The sequence below is a fragment of the Netta rufina genome (assembly GCF_964035555.1).
Source record: "Netta rufina genome assembly, chromosome: 3".
In the NCBI taxonomy this organism is placed as follows: Eukaryota; Metazoa; Chordata; class Aves; order Anseriformes; family Anatidae; genus Netta; species Netta rufina.
In genome coordinates, this window is record NC_140125.1 from 72,015,368 (window position 1) to 72,033,017 (window position 17,650).

Here is a 17,650-nt window from a genome sequence, read left to right on the forward strand (position 1 = left end):
GATCCCAAATGGTACCCTGGCATAATTTGTAATGGAAGTTACGTTGCATGATTTTTATCTATTTAATGAGACTGTCTGTGGAGAGGAGAGATTCTATTAATTTCACATTTAAATACCCTTTGATTAAGTATTGTCATTTTTCATCCTCCTGGATCGTTTTCAGTCATAAACATACACACAGCGACTTTTTCCTATTTCAGGACCATCACATCTACTTCCCAAAGCAAGCATGCCAAACATGCGGTTCTCTTTGTTGTTTGCTTTATGAAATTTGGGCTTGGTCAGATTAGCAGTCCAATTTGCAGTCCAATTTGTCTTTATTCTTTAGCAGTTTTACAGCCTTGCAATAACAAAGCAGAGCTTAGAAGGACAGCTTTCTGTCTCTTGCCCTGTGTGCCTCCAACAGCCTGTTTTCTACAGTGCCTGAGCTGGGGAAAAACCTTATGATGCTAGCAAAAGGACTTTCAGTTTTCTAGGTATTGTTTCAGACTGTTTCACACAGTGAACAGAACCCCAGTTTTCCAAGTTTCAAATGACATCACAAGTTATCATCACTAGGTATTCAGGACTAGTGCCAGTGGAAGACTAAAACATTTAGGTGTTTTAGTGTAACTCCTAGGCATATTTTCCCTAGGCTGAATTAGAACTGCAAGGACTTAGCTCTCCTACATAGTACAAGCAGAGAGTGAGCCAGCCTAAGTCCTTCATCTGGTGAACACTCAGGGCTAGCTAACAGCAGGTTGAGCATGGGAGTGCACTAGAAATGGAGCTATATGCAGGATCACATTGAGATGCCTGAGCTAGCCCAGGAGGAGCCAGCTCAGTTAGCCAGCACAGGGTGGCCACCATCAGTGCAGCGTTTGGCAAAGGCTAAGAGTATTTGTGGCTCCTTTGCCCAACAACCATTGAATATAAAAATGTATAAACTCTCTTGAGAAAGTGTTTTCAGTGTGCCTAATTTCAGAATCACACACACACACAAGGGTTGAGGTTGGAAGGGACCTCAGGAGGCCATCTGCTCCAACCCCCTGCTCAAGCAGGGACACCCAGAGCTGCTTGCTCAGGACCATGTCCAGTTTTGTAGATTTCAAAAAAAAGAGACTCCCCTTCTGAGAATACACATTAGTTTTACTCTGTGCTTAGCAAAGAAATCCAGACTGCTACTTAAAATGCCTTTTATTTGATTAGCAAGATACAGAATGGAAAACATAGTGAGTTGTCACTTGTACATTTTTAGCTGACCTAACTTGTGGGGTTTTGACCGACTGTAAGCTTGGTGGCACTAGTGAAAACTGCAGGTCTTTTTTTTGTCTTTTTCAAAAGTAGCTGACTTTTGGTTGCCCATAGAACTTACTGATACTTTTATGAGATTCTTGTACGTGCCCTGAAATGTTGCAAAGCTTGTTCAAACGCCATGTACTTTCAGAACTGTGAAGCTCCTACTGACAGCAACAATTTTACATGAAAGCAAGGGGAAGAGATCAAGAGCAGCATTTGATGATGCTTAAGGAAGAACTGATTTCCAGACATTCATAGCTTAGTCTGTCGCAGACATGCTTAGATGTGGAGCAAAAGAAACCTGTTTCCAGTAATTACACATAAATAGTTAATCTATAAGGAATTGGGAAGTGTTACAGTGAGCTATCGGTCTAAATTAGACAGTTTATGGTAAACCTGTACTTACCAACAAATTATTTAGAGTTAGTGACAAGACGCTGTGCCTTCTCTCAAAACAGAAGAAAGAGACCTACAGTGATTGTAAAAACATTTACACATCAGATTCTTTATCTTTCTGAACTACATTCAGAATTTAAAAAACAAAAGGAAATGGGTTGTATTTATTAGCTGTGTCTTCTGTTTCCAGAGACCAAAGAGACTTCCAGGCCACTGTCTCTTCCCCTCCAAAATGCTTTTGCCATTTGTCCTCTATTGCTCAACAGACAGGCACTTTCAAGTTCCTGTATCTTAAATCGAAACACAGATAATATGGGTTTATTTTCACTCTTTACTTCAAAAGAGGTGATGTCTTGCTGAGTCTTTAGACTGATTATCTAATGGTACAGCTCTGACCCAGCACCAAGGCTAGAAATGCTGAGAGCAAAGATGTGAGGTTAACTAATATCAAGCTTTCTCACCTTCTCCTACATTCAAACACAAGGACTTACTACTACTATAATTTATGTTAATGCTATTTTTTTTGCATATAATTTTATTTCTGGACGTCTTCCCAGTTCAGGAGAGTTTAAATGTTCTCTCAGTTCTTTAATGTTGAATGATTCCTGCTTGTACTTTTGGAGCTGCTTTTTTTCTGCTTTTTCAAATCCCTTCTTAGTTTCATTTTTTCTTGATACCCTAGAAAAATGCATAATTAAAATACCAGCTCAGGAAGGTGAAGAACCAAGGATGCCTGTATAAATCAATCTCTTACTGAATAAAGGCAGAAGTGATTTTTTTTTTTCTTTAGCCATCTTAAATGTGGATGAGAAAACTTGAATCAAGTTTGTGAGAACCAACGTGTGTGGTATATTTTTCCTGCTGTTGCATATCTACGTTCTAGTATTGCACGTTAATTAATGCATGTGAGGCTTTTGCCCAACACTAACTTCAGAGCTCTTCGCAACAGGTTCTCTGCGTCTGCTGAGGAGCTTGCTGAAGGACTTGCTGCCACCCCTCTGCAGCTCTTCCTGCTATCCTCTAATTGAGTCCCTTTCATAGCTATAATTTGTCTGCCAAATGACTTATCAGTTGGAAAGGCGCATTTCAGATACTACTTCCTTTTTTGCTTGTTTTTAACTGAGTGCTGCCAGAAGAAAGAAGGGGTTAAAGCGTGGGAGGATTGCTGAGAAAAAAAAGAAAGGGTTTGGTTAATGACACACAGGACTGCATCTCACACACCATAGTTTGTTTATTCTTCTGTAAACAGCAAAAAGAATTATCATCATCATGGTAAGGCGAACGGTACTCTTCTTTTTTCCCTTAAACCACCAGAAATCTTTGGGTTCCTATAGGATTAATTTTTTAAAATCATTAAATTGATTTGATCTCCAATATTTTTATAGAGTGTCTCTTTAAATAACAGATGCTGGTGTTGACAGAAGGGGAGGGGGTAAGGATTTTAGTGTATGGAAATAACTAGCTTTGGGGAAGAGGAGATGGGAACAGGCATGCCTTTTCTGACAAGCCTGTCTGTTTTTTTATCAAATTCCTTTCCTAAATACTGATGTAATGATCTGTTCAATTTTTATTTGTGCTTCTTTGCCTTTGCTGAGCTTTTTAGAAGTATTTCTATTTATTTGATTTTACATGATCTGCTTCTTTCAGGCTTACTGGTTGTTGTTGTTGTTTTGTCTGGATACATTCTAAATCTAAATCTCTCCTTTTGGCACCTAAGAAGTAATACGGGACTTAAACTTATATTTGTGCTTCCTGAGCTGATTATTTTCATTCAAAAAACAAGTTAAATCTGTAGGCTTGGTGTTCTCGTTATTCTGTATGCTGTTCCAAAATGGTCAATTTTTACATTTGAACTAAAAATTTAGTTATACACTGAAAAAATAAATTGGAAATAGGTCCTATTCTCTTGAATACATGAACTGCTTTGCTAAAATATCCTTAGTGGAAAATAGGATACATAAATAGTTTGTGGAAAAATATGACTATTAGGAAAACTTCTGTTCATTTCACTTCACGCTGCTCAACAGTCTTGTATTTATAGCTCCTTGGTTATTCAGATAAGTTCCCCGATCAATTTAACTATGCTCCCTTTATACAGAGCTCAGGTAAAAATAAAACTGTTTAAAATCCAACTATTGCTGTTTCTATCCTATGTAAGCATACCAGTCAAAGAGCTGGCAGAGGGAGGGAGTAAATTCCATGCTCGGATAGACTTGTTAAATTTACAGTGCATTTCTGTCTCTGCCTCTGAGGAGGAAACTGTCAACCTGAAATCTGATACATTAAAAGAAATTCTAAAAATGTTTAGTGTTCGTGTGCCAAACTTTTGTTACTTGGAGGAAGGCAATGCGTGGGCTAGAGGAACATAGTCTTACTTTTTAAGAAAGTAAGCCTTCTTTTGTGGCGTTGGGAAGGGTCAGCATAAACCAGGAAAAATATTTTACTGAACTGAATTAATTCATTCTAGTTTACTGATGGTAAGGTAACTGGTTAAGAATAGAAATCACTTAGGTTAACTTGAAATAAATAGCTTTCTTTTTGTCCCCTCGGTAAATTTCAAGAAAAAAAAAAATAGACCAAATGCTTTGTTATTTTTTCCCATGTGTTTTAAATAGGAACACAAGCAAAAGCAGCAAGCTTTTATGTCTGTCTACAGCTCCCTCTCTCAGTAGTTAGGGCACTCACCTGGGAAGTGGGAGAGTGGCATGAAATCTTCTCTCTGTAGGACTGGAAGCAGGGAATTGACTGGATCTTGTGCTGCTCAGACTTTTCTCCCTTAGCTTTTATTTGTACAGATTTCTCTCCAGTTTTCCTCCTACTACTTCTATAGCACATTGTGCTAGCAATACTCCAGCAGAATTTTCAGCCTTAACGAAGCCTGGCGCTGCAAGCATTGAATATTTGACTCTCAGTCACTGTGCAGAATGCTAGAGCCTGAAGAATTATAGCTTATTTATTTAAATGGTTTTGGCTAATGCACTTCTTGGGGTATCACATGACTGCTAGAAGTCAGGCTTTCTGTTTCTCATGATTGTGAGAATTATGACACTGTGATTTGAAGAGATCCAAAATTCCTGGCATTCCGGTATGAAATTGGGAGGTTCCTACATTGTTAGAATTGTTCAACATAGAAGGGTATCTAAAGTTCGCACGTTACTTGAAATCCAGTTATGTATGGTCTTCTAGTGAATGACAGAGGTCAAACCTACTTTTCACTAAATACTGTTTATTGCTTTTTTTCCTTCTGAAAGTGAACATATGCTAGCAAACGCACGTTTAATTTGCAGAACTGTTCATACTGGGTATTTCCACCTATTAGCTACCACAGAATTTCTAATGACTACTGAAAATACTTTTTTTTTCAGTAATGCATGCTCTAAGAAGTGTTTTCAGTCATATTCAATTTACTCAGATGAACTAATCTGACAAACTAACACCCAATTGATCCCTCAAGACACAGCCTGAAGTTCTGATTCAACGAATCAGTCAAAGTTGCTTATGCTTTCTATCCGCTGGAGACCAGCAAAGCACATGTTTAATTACTCTTTTAAATTAGGGGTTTGGTTGTGGCAGCTTACATTAGCTAATGAGAAAAAATAACCAGCCAAAAACAGAGGAAATATTTTGATGCTAACATAAACAGGTATGAATATAAATACAAACAAGATTTACATTTCTTGGTTAAGAAGAAGGCATTTTGCTTTCAGATTAGAACACAGCTTTAAAGATTCATGCAGTATACTTGAAACACCTTCCTGCATTCTGTCCAAGGAAAGAGTAGGCAACTCCTCTCTCTCTCTCTCCTTTTTTTTTTTAAAGTGGGCCAAAGCCTTTGATCAGGGATTTCTGAAATGGCTAATTTCTCAGGGTTAAGACTGCTTAAGCTGAAACACATTGAAAGAGCCTCTACAACAGTGAAAGGATACTTCTTGCCCTCTGAAAATCAAACATCTATGTGCTGTGCTCTGTCAGGTTGGGCCCCATGTTCTTGCATCTTGAGAACCCTGGTCTCTGTGCCCTCTTGCACTGGCAATACTGGCTCATCTACATTTATCTCAGTTAAAATACAAGCTCTTCAGGGCAAGTGCCTGGCCTTTTATGTGTTTTGAAAGAGCTGTATATAATTAAAGTACTTTGTATGAAGAAATTACTTCAAAACAGTTTACATAGGGCAGCTATTTCAAGATCAAGCAAAAATTTCTAGCCTCGTTCCCTGAGGAAACAAGGCTTATGTGACTGGACTGGCTGGCTGTCCCTCCTCCCTTCCATCCAACACCTTTTGAACTTGTTGGACAGTTTAAAGTACATTTGAAAGGGGGAGACGTCTCAAAGATAATTAAGTTCCCATGGACTTTATGAAAATCAACTGCTGGGAAGCAAGAAATCCAGATCCACAGTTCAAATAACTAATTTTTTCCAAGTGTAATCTTGCAAACCCAAAGGTTGACTGCAAGTGTAATGACTGTCAGGTTGATAATGCAATCCCAACTAATTTAGAGGACTGGCAACTATTATTCAGTCAAATATTAAGATGCAGATTGACACCATAATAAAGTTAAATTTCCCCTATTTTGGTATTTTGGCAGTTTTGAATATGACTAACGTAGTGCATCCTCCACACACTTGCAATTACTATGAATTTTCAGACGGTATTACTCATTGCTTATTGGCTTGCGTTAAGTGTTTGTGCAAATTTCACATTATTACTGTTTTTTAGCTAGCAATGTTCATTACTGTCTCCTTATGCCTTCTCTATAATTAGCTAGTACTGGCAATACATACGTAGAGTCAAGAAATTAGATAGTAATTGGGCTGCATTACTCATGATAGTTGTATCAGATATAGGGAAATTTGTAGTTGTTTTTGTTATCACAAAAGCACTTTAACTGTCTGAGCTGTATGAAGTTTATGCCGTCCTTGACGTTCCTCTTGGAGTGTTTTGGTTCTACCAGTTTAAAGAAATCAGTGAAGGGAGGGAAAGAAATTACACGAAATTTTCTCATTTACAGATTATTTCATCAACTCTAAACACACATACACACAAAAACAAAGTAGGAAAAACAAACTTGAAGTCGGGGTCATGATCGTTGACTTGGCTATTTGTTGGGCACTGGGGACAAGACCTTGTTGCTGGTACACTTGCTCACCAGTTGTATGAGCAAAACGCTTAAGAAAGGTGGGCAAAGACAAAGGATCACAGGCATTTTGTTTGGTTGCAGTATGATATGCTAACTATATGTATGAATTTCCTCGTTTGAGGCTTTCTGCATGTTTTCATGTGCTTGGGCAAGCTTAGCTGCTGCACATCGCTCCGCCAGCGTTAGATAGGGGCTCCCCAGGGGCCGAGACCACGTTTCCTAACTCCTGCTCGGAGGAGTTTTTATTCGAGGCCAGTCGCTGGCCTGCTGATGATGCAAAACCAAATAACCTGCTGCTTTTTCACCCGGGGGAGGAAGCGTAAAAAACGCCCCATCTCTTCGGTAGCCGGAGGCCCAGACTCGCTGCGGGCGGTTGACCTGTCGTCTCCGCCGCCCCCGCGCGGGGCCCTCAGAAGCGCCCGCGTGAGAGCGGCGCGGTCCTTCCCGTCGAGGCTGTTCCACTTCACAGCAGCCATTAAGCCTTAATTAGAAGACGACTACCTCAGCCCTCATTAAGCATTCGATACTAATTGAGCGCCCGGGGAGAGCGCCGGCACCACGAGGCGGCGGACTCACTCTCACGCCGCCCGGACCGGGGCCACCACCCCCCTGCAGCCCGGCCCCCGGCGCTCGGCCGCCCTCAGCATCTCCCTTCCCCCGGCCCGGCCCGGCTCGGCAGCGCCCCTCCGCGAAGGCTGAGCGCCCTGCCCGGCCAGGTGGAGCCGCTGCCCGCGGCACAGGGGCGGGCCGAGCCGGGGCGGGCCGGGGCGAGGCGAGGCGGAGCGGAGCGGAGCGGGGCGCAGCGGGCAGACGGCCGGCGCCGGGCTTAGCGGCGCGGTGCGGGGCGGCAGCGCCGGGCCGGGCGGTGAGTGGCGAGGCGAGGCTCAACCGGGCTCAGCGGGGCTCAATGGGGCTCAACGGGGCCGAGGCAGTCGCCTCGGAGACCGGGGGAAGCCTCCCGAGGCTCCGCGGGGAGGGGAAGGGCGCCGGCAGCAGCCCCCTTACGGGGGAGGCTCCCCCGGCAACACCGGGCGTGGAGGGCGCTGGGGCAGCCCGAGGGGCAGGAGGCGCGGCTGGACCCTGTTCCCCAAATCGCTGCTTGGCGATGCGCGGCTGGTAAAGGCGGTGCTGGTCGCGGCGGTGTTTGCAAAGTGCTCGGGTATTAAAATGCAAATGCCCCCGTGCGCTCGGCGGGGCGGTTGCGTGTTTCCTGTTTACCGCGTTAATTAGAAGTTGCGAGGGTAACTTCGGCGAGGGTGATGCAGGGCAGCGCTTGACCCAGTAACGCGTGTTGACTGATGGACCGGCTTTTCGTTGTTTTCGGCTTTCTGACCCGAAGCACAAACCAAATGCTTACAGGGCTTCGTTAAGGAAAAACGAAAAAAGTGTAGCACAGCTTACACCTTTGAGACTCCTCTCTATAAGCAGAAGGCTCAAATCTAGCAGCCAACGTGGAAAGGAAAGTTCATCTCCCCTCTCTTTTTCTAACGTGTAAAACTTCAACCAAGAAGTATGTGTCCCAAATCCTGCAAACTCAGAGATGCTTTCCTCTATTGCTTTGCACATTATTAACCAAATTGTGCATTAGTTTGAGATCTGGGACATATAACACAGGTGTTGTAAGACAAGATGAGCACACCTGTAAGCAAACACAGGCTAAAACCTACCGAATCCTGGGATCCTAACTGTTCCTGAGCTGGTTTGTTTGTTTTGAGAACTCGTATTTTTCAGTAAGCAGTTAGGCTTTTTTCTTGTTTGTTTTGTTTTCCCATTTATCATACCCTTTTAATTTCAAGGTGGTATTAGTGCAAACATACTTATTAAAGAAACGTGTTTGGCATTAACCAAATGTTTTGTTTGTTTGTTTTTATAGTCCACCTCGCAATTTCCAGATTGTTCGAGAGAAGAGCACAAAAAGAAACCGGTTTTGGAGAGACTTGGAAATCTGTTTGGTACAGGGAAGAGGAAAAATGTCAAAAGTTCGTTAGATCACACTTCCCATTGGAAAGGGGAGAGGTTGGTTTTGCCTCACAAAGTGCAGCCAATATACTGTAAACATCTAAAAGAAGGACCTGAAGCTCTTCCAGTACAGAAGCAAGTGAGAAACGTGAGTGGCGTCTCTGAGACACAGGAATATAATTTCAGTGGGGAAGCAGGAACTCTCTATCACGATACGATTTCAGAATGGAGTGGTAGAGGAGTCTCTTCTGACAGCGAGTGGTCACCAGACTGGAGCAGCAGCAGTGAAACCATTAAAAACTCTTTCTTTGAGAGTAACCTGAATTTGGAAACGTTGGAACCAGAGAGGGAGTCTGTCCCAGATATAAATAATTCCACAACTCCAGATTTTATAAAAAGCTTGAGGAATTTGTCTAGTGAAGATTTAGAAAAGAGTATCTTAAGCCACAAGCAGCTAGTGAACACGTGGGTGTCTGAGGAGCCTGGGCATGCAACGCCAAAGGATTTGCCATACAAGCTGGAAACTGTGGCAAGTGAACGCCCACATTCTGCTAGGGTGCTAACAGTTGATATCTATCTTAGAAAAACAGACGAACTCCTTAATGAACCTGTGACTGTTATATCAGAAGAAAGTTGTGGTGATTCGGACACGATGGATAAGAAATCTGCTAATAAAAGATCTGGGAAAAGAAGAAAATCTCAGTCATCTAGTGATATTCCAAATGGAGAGAGAAACCAGAACGAGAACACTGCAAGAGAAGACTCCGTTTTTGAGGATGATGTCCCTTCCGAGGTGTTTTCAGACAAGGTTATAAACTCGGAAAGAAAACTGAAGTCTCCTCAACAGACTCCTGAAAGGAATTCCTTTTCCCCAGGTAATAACCCGGACCTCAAAGTTGTATCTTCTCACAAAGGCACATCCAAAAATGAAACTGACAAATGTAAACAGCAGATCTCAACCATGACCCCCACAAGGAGAAGGTCATATAAAAAGAACCAGTTGGATGCTGTCCCCACTTCCCCTACTGGTTTGAAGAGTCAGATAAAAGATTACTCCTCGAAAAAGCAACCTTTAGCATCAACGGAGAGTACCCCAATGACAAAAAGAACTTCTGTGGAAAAGGGAACTACACCTGGCGCTTTTGGGGAAGACAGCTTGGAGTCTCCCAAAGCTTCTTTGGCCGATAAGACAGAAAACAACGCCTTGGTGTCTGCTGAAGGCAGAAATGAAACCAAGACAGGAAAGCATGGTAATGATTCTGATGGAAGAGCTTTCTCGCGTACCGATGGGATTAAAAATGGAGACCTATGTATGCCAGCTGAGAGACAGACAAGTTCTGATTTAGACAGCTTGAAGCTGAAGAGTTTGGATGCTTCCAAAATTGTCACGACAAAAATTAGCCTGTAAGTAACATAAACTACAGTTTACCTTCTCACTGTGGCTGTAATTTTGCCTATATTTGTATTTAAGATTGCATAGGAGCACTGGCTATGTATTTGCTATCTAGGTTATTTTCAGCTAATTAAAAAGTGGGGTTTGTTTGTTTGTTTTGGATCATATTTACAGTTACGACTTAACAAACACTGTAATATGCATGTGTTAGAAAAATAATTCTTTCATGTAGAGGCAGTTCATGTCAGTTTTGTTATATGGAATAATTTAATACACATAAAAACTGCTCTGTCGTCATTGTTGCCCCTTTTGTTGCTTGGATTAGCTCAGCTCTCATTGACCTTAATGTGGTTTTGCTGTTTCCAGTCAACTGAGGATCCGGTTGAAGATTTCGTACATTAAAATCCCCGAGTTAGGGATGTGTTCAGGTTATGCTTTGAAGCAGCAGCAGGTCTGCTCAGTTGTTATTTTATGAAGAAAGGTAGGATGCAATATAGAACTTACTTGGTACTTCAAATGATATGGTAAATCCTACACCAGGAATTTGAATACTTATGACAGCAGTGAAATGGATGTGCAGGATGAAGCACGTAAAATCTTACACATGAGCATAACATCAGGTATTTGCAGAATGATACAGATGTTAGTTTGCAGGATTTGGTTTTAAAGAGTTTGTCCTCTGTCAAGCAGATGTGATCTGCGCTTTCCTTAGTGTTACGAAGAGGCGGATGCATTTGTTGCTTGTGCTGTTATCAATAGTCTGATTCCAGCTATTGATTTCCTGGGTTCATTATAGTTTGGTCCTACGGTGAATCATCTTATTGCATTTTTTATTTCTGTTGTTTGACTTTCATGGGTACGTAATAGCAGGATTGCTGTCCTCCCTCTGCTGTATTGATTTGTAGGTCCTATCAGAGTCCACCTGAGGGACACTGAGTGTTCAGAATCGTCTTTTGCTTGTGTTAGAGGGTCAGGAAGTTCAACGATACAGCTTAAGAAGCACACAGGCTTCTGGTTGTGCTTCTTCACATCTGTGAAGTATAGGAACTTTAGGAGCTGTAGCAGTATATACTTTGCACAATTTGTGAAATGCTACATCTGACTTGTTCCTTTTTAACTGAATTAAAACCACCTCCTGATGGTTTAATTGTGGTATTTTTCTGTATGGTGATGCTTTTCCATCTGGCAGCAGAGACTACAAATTGTAAACTCTGAAGTTGTGTATCTTCACAGCTTTGAAGGAAAGTGGCCCGCATATTTTTCTCTTTGTGTCACTGTCATTAGTGCTGATAAAGTTACCAGTGCTCGCATAGCTGGATTTTGTTTTTCTGGGTATCTGCGTGGCTTGCTGTACAGGGAATTATCTTCTGCTGTGCTCTTAAAGTAATAGCTGAGTACCCCTTCTGACAGCTTTCATTTTGATGATTAAACAGCCTGGTATGTTTCACCCAGTGTTGTGAGCTGTGTGGCACTTGGTGCCCTGACTTCAGCTGCTGCTGCTACAAGAACTTTAGCCCAGGGTGGGGACTGTCCTGGTGCTTCAAGGTTCCTGATGCACCCGACAGATACTATTGCACAGTTCCTGGCAGTTCCTTTAGCCAGAGGAATTGATATGGCCCAATTAACCAGTGTAATTTGTGGTCATTGCTGAGAACAAGTGAACTAGACAGCTGGATGTGAACTAAACTGCTATAAAATGGGAAAGGAAAAATGGAATGATGCCATTACTAGAAGGTTTGTTTGTGGTCTCTTCTTACTGCTTTGAACTAGAGAGCAGCTACTGTTTCCATTTTGTAAAGGTTAAAAATTACCTTTAGATACTCCATACCCTTGCTGTTTGAAAAACACTGATTCACTCAGACTCATTTGACTCCTATAAAATGGAATAACCAAAGTAGTTTTCACTTAAAATAAAAATACATCATGTCTGTTACGGATGACATTGTGCCAATTCTGGGCATCAAGGTGCTTTAGGGACATTCTCAAAAGACGTTGGTTTTGCCAGTTCAAAGCAGTGATATAATTTTCTCTTTTCTCCTTTTATGTCTGTGTAAAGTGGGACTTGGAAGTCACAGGATACTTTGCTTTTAGCTTTTGAAAGCAGAATTTACCAGGCCTGAGATTAAATTTAGTTTTGTGTTACCTCTTATTCATCACGTAAAACCTCAGGCAGTAGTCACTTTGATGTGCTTCACGAAATTCCTGGCTTTAGTTGTCATATTTGATTTTCAGACATGGTTTTTTAGTTGCCTTTGTGTCTATGCCCACTTGTTGAATTATTCTGCTCTGTTAACATGCCATTTTTCATTGCTTGCTTCAATCTGATGTTCTGGCATCAGTTACGTGCTTGACAAGGTCGTTTGGACAGAAACCTTCAGATACGTGAGTCACCTTCCGTTTCTGACTGTATTAGAAGAGGGTTAACTGCTTGCTTCTGCAGGTAAACTGCAAGGTATAGCCTAAGAGAAGGACGTTGGTATTTCTCTTGTTCTTGCTTGTTCCTGGCTAGCAAACAGTTTGCAGATCAGCAATGGGTGGCAGCGATCAGCCACACCAGGAGGTGTGTAGGAGAGTGTTTGTACCATTACATGAATCCATCTCTCGGTGTTTTCCCCCCATATTAGACGGGAGACTTAAAGGCTACTCAATCAGCTTGCCCTTCTTTTAAACAGGCTTAGAAGCTGAGAGATGCATCCTTCAGCTGCCTTGTAAATCAGCGTGGGGAGAGGTGTAATGAAAGGCTTAGCCACGCGAGGCCAGCCCTGCCGGATGGGGCTCCGAGGCTGAGCTTTCCACTGCTCTTCAGGCTGAGCTGTTTGGCTGCTGCTGTGCAGAAATACCGACGCGTAAAGTACAGGCTGCCGAAGCAGTTGTTAGCGTGAATTTGCAAAGCTCGAAAGTATACCTTTGAGGTGTCAGCTTCTCATTTCCATACATTGTAGGTGCGGCTGATAACACTCAGTGTTAACTGTTGCACTTGTTTGTGGCTAGGCGTACAAGGAAAGAAGGATTTTATCAGGAAGATGTGTGTTGTTTTGTTGAAACACATGTGATGGTGCAAGTGACGGGCTGACAAAAGGATGGTGTGGGAATGAGGCTGTTCAGATCCCCAGGCTGTTAGTGACACCCCTTGGAAGTACAGGCAGAAGGAAAGGAGAAGTACCACCATTGTGTAGTGTGGTGGGTGAAGCTGAAGCCTGGATGGGCAGGCTTAAGTGTAGGCTGGCAGGAGCACAGCCAACAGGTCCAAGGAAAAGGGGTTTGGTGCTCATGAGGCTGAATCTGGGCCACGTTGAGCGCTACCTTCCCTCCTCTTCCAGATCTGTTCCCCAGGCACAAGAGAGATGATCTCAAACTGTAATGAGCCTGGTGGCAGGCTGCTAAGAAGGTGGTGGCACTGGGGTACACCATGTGAGGAGAAGCTGGAGCACTTTGGTTTGTTCAGTGGGGAGAGGGATGCGGGCAGATGTTAGCATCATCTCTGCCTATCTCCATGGGCATCAGGAAGGCAGAGCAGCTTCTTCTCTGGCGTGCACTGAAGGGACAATGGCTGCGGTTGCAAGTGGCAACAATGCTCTTTTGATGGGATACCAGGCAAAAAACAGCTCAGAGGGGAAGTGGCTGACCTGCTGCAGTGCTCCTCTAGCGAGGCTGGGAAGTCTCCATCATGGGAGATGCTCAGAACTTGAGCAAACAAAGCCATTGGTAGCCTTGAAGCTGCCCCTGCTTGGAGCAGGAAGCTGGACTAGAAGTCCCTTTCTTGTACACATTTTCAAAAAAGAAAAAAAAACCAACATACCATTAAGTAATTTAACTGTGAAAAGTTTAGGGAAAAACAGTTGTATTGGAAATGAAAACTAGGGTCTAAATATCTCAAATTTTGTGTTGTGTGATAGTGTCCTCTCCACCATCCTCCTCTCAGAAGGAGGACTTCAGCTTTCCAAGTGATTTTTATTAGCTTCTGTTTGAGGTATGGCCAGTCAGTCACTTTATAAGTTTGCTCTTTCCTGTTTTATTGGTCTTATGTTCTTCATTGGAGCCTTCCAGCTGTGAGCCAGCTGGAGCAGGCTGGTAGCTACAGTGAGCACTGCCAGGAAGTCTCCTAAAATACATGGGGATTGTAACAGCTACTTTCTGTATAGTTTCTTAGGCAGCTGATTTTGGGTTCCTTCTGGTGTGGTGGTAAGCTTTTCCCAAGAAAAGAAGCTTGTGCAACAGAGAGGTTTTGGTAGGGTTTCCTTTATTACTTGGGCCAGGTTTCTTGAGGAAGAAGAGACAGGAGTAGTTTCGGTGTTAGGATTTTTGTGTTAATTCATTCGTACCTCACACTTCATCTCTGGGCTGAAGAGCTGTCTGGCAGCTCCGTGAACAGTTCGTGTAGGAAAAAAGGAACAAAACGCACAAATACCAGAATCATTGATAGAGCCTATCAGGCCCCTGCAAGCTAATTTTTAATCATCTCCCACTGTTTTTAGTTTTGTTTCTGTAAATCCTCTTGCTGCTGAATGCCTCCATATACCTTTTTGGAGAGCAGCTCTGACTGTGAGGTGGCAGTGGGCTGCTTGGCACTCTTATCTGACTGACAAAGCAGGGCACGTCCTCAAAGTTTTTCACAGCTGCTCATACTGTTCCTGCAGCAGCAGGCAACACAGACAAATGCAGTGCTTTTCCCTGGATCTAGGTGTTCAGATGAAGGAGGTTTGAAATAGTCACCTGTGCATCAGCAGCCTTCTGCCACAGCATACAAGTACTTTGCGCGGTGCCCTCATTTTCCAGCCACTCTGGTGGAGAAGTCTCTACAAGCGTTTCCCAATTCAGTTCTTGTAAATTCAGCAGGGTTAGTTTACACAATTTAAATTGTTAGCTGACTTTACCTGAAGGAAATGGGAGAGTCCTCACATGTGGTGTTGGTTTAGCCAAATAGTGATGAGCACCTGCAGTGGGTCGGGGACTATGATCTTTTCCACCAGCAATAATGAATCCAGAAGAGGTCTTTCACTTGATTTAAGGTTGCTTCTGCAGTAAAAGGACTGCAAAGAATCTGAGCAGATGTCTTCAGAACTTGTTGGAGAGGTATATTCAAATGTTAACCAACTCATTATCACCTTAATGAATTGTGATTTGTTTCCTAAGCTCTGTAGGGAATTGCATGTGTATAATTTATTCTGCCTATTCACTATTAAATTTTAATGTCTGTCAGTCATAAGTAGTTCTCTGCCTCATTTGCAGATGCTGTAGGCTGCTGTGTTTCTGTTTTACAGAGCATTAAAGTATTAGGTGCATGTTTGAAACGTATTCTTATTTAGTGTCTAATTTATTTTTGTTGCTGTTCACGTAGCTGCTCCTTTTTAAATTCCTTTTGAGAAACCGAAATTTGAACTGAATGTGACTATGGAAAAAATAATGATAATGCTGCATTTTGTTGTTTTAAAAACTGTTAAAAGTCTTTTCAAGGTTACTGAAAGATGTAACTATATCACTTTGCTTCCTGTAGTCCAGCCAAGCCGAAGAATGTAGAACTGAATTTTAAAGCACCTACAAATCAAGACAGTTTAGAAAGTGAGCAGGATACTCTTGAAAAACCAGTTAATAAAACTAATAGCAGCATTGCCAACAAAATCTCCTTGTTTGAAAATAAATGCGCTAACCAGAGCCAGAGGCCTCCTGACATCTCTGCTTCAAAAAATAGTACTGTACCAAGCACATTTGTTGGCAGAGCAAAGCTGAAATTTGGAAAACAACCTAAGGAAAGTGAATTGCCTGATAAAACGTTAAATAAGCAAAACAGTCGCCAGAAGATATTTGAGAATGGCACATCAGAGAAGGAAAGCACTGTGGAATTAAAAGGCAAAAACGAAGAAGGCTCTGCATCTCATGAGGATGTTGGGAAGGCAACGGAGCTTAAAGTAAAGGCTGCAATATCCCTTTTTAACCAAAGTAGCAAAATTGATGCTAGCAGTGTCTCTCTGAAGCAACTTGATCCAGAATTAACCACAGCTAAAAAAGAAAGTTCGCCTTTTAAACTGTCTTTGCTCTCACCTGTTAAAAGTGAAAGCGCTCAAGACAATTCCTCCCAGAGAAATAACACAAGCCCAGAATTCCCCAGAAATGAAGAAAAGGTGCTGTCAGACACAGAGGTTTTATCTCCTTGCAGCAATGATAAATGTCCTCTACAATCTCCTCAGGTTTCTAAATCAGAACCTCAGAAGATGGAAAATGGAGATAAGAAGGCGAAGCCCGGAGACCTGAGCTTTGAGGCACTGCAGCAAGATGACAGCAGTCTAGGTAATATATTGGTATCAGAGCAGAACAGCGATGCACAAACGAGCCCAGGCAAAACGTACAATGGCTCTGCTGAAGATGATAGCATTTTTGATTCCCCAACTGACATGAAGAAGTTTGCTGAAACAATAAAAAACTTAGACAGCTCAGTTTGTTTACCACAGAAGAAGAAAAGGTCGAAGCTTCCCAAGTCGCCAGCACCCCACTTTGCAATGCCTCCGATTCATGAAGACAACTTAGAGAAAGTATTTGATCCTAGTGTATTTACCTTTGGTTTGGGACTCAGAAGGGAAAAAACACAGGATCTGTTACCAGCCCAACAGATTAAAATGCAAAGTTTGGAAACGATAGCCAGAGTGAGGCCCAAGCGTGCATCAACAGAGCAGAGCATAATATTTAAAGCTCTGCAATCATGTAATAGAGATGAACCTGCCTTTACTCAGGAAATAAATGGAAAAGAGATCAGTGATGGTACAGATGGTGAAATTAAGAGATCCCGCCTTGAAAAAAGCTCACTCTTCTCAAGCTTGCTGTCAGCTACATCTAAAGAAAAGTTCCTTAATCCTTCCATGACTTCAGTAAATAACACAACAGCTTTTACAGCTGAGTCCTCGGGGATGCCTTCTTTACAACAGGATGTTCCTGGGCCATTCAGCATGCCTCAAAAATCGGAGGTAATAAAGATCATTCATGAAATGCACCCATGTAAGATTCTGTTTAGCTGCTGGATGGCTGCTAATTTTGATTTTGCAATTCAGTGTCTTTCAGATATGAAGTTTCCAAGTTATGTGGAGAAGTACATGCAACCAGATAGCGCAAAAAAAGAACTAAGCTTACAAATGCCTAACTATGGGAACCCTGAGAAAAGTTTTTCCAGCTGGTTAGGGACAAACAGATATGAATCAAATGTCCCCACTGGTTTATTAGATGTGGATGTAAGTATCATGTCATTTAAAGTCTGTCTGGAAAGTTACCAACTTATACATTTTCTGTAGACAATATCTGTACGTTGTTTTTGTTTAATTTCCCCTTTTGGTGGGATAGGTGTAGATTATAGCTGGACAAAATCAGCATGGATGTAGTAGCGTTTTTATTTGATGTTTGCTACACAAAAATGAGGTGCATGCAATGGCATCTGTTAACACAATTGCATTTCTTTGTGGTGCCCTTATTCTGAGACTCTTCACTATTATAAATTGTGTAA

The 17,650-nt window shown here is 42.2% G+C and overlaps 1 protein-coding gene across 1 annotated transcript in view; it reads left to right on the forward strand.

Moving 5' to 3' along the window:
- Positions 1-17,650, forward strand: part of CRYBG1 (crystallin beta-gamma domain containing 1) — a gene marked incomplete at both ends in the record, with an annotated part of 60,928 nt that overhangs the window by 12,164 nt on the left and 31,114 nt on the right. The window contains 4 exons of the mRNA XM_084284862.1: positions 8,686-10,175; positions 15,187-15,237; positions 15,659-17,120; positions 17,205-17,381. Coding sequence (XP_084140988.1) covers positions 8,686-10,175; positions 15,187-15,237; positions 15,659-17,120; positions 17,205-17,381 — 3,180 coding nt within the window. The remainder of the gene's footprint in view (positions 1-8,685; positions 10,176-15,186; positions 15,238-15,658; positions 17,121-17,204; positions 17,382-17,650) is intronic.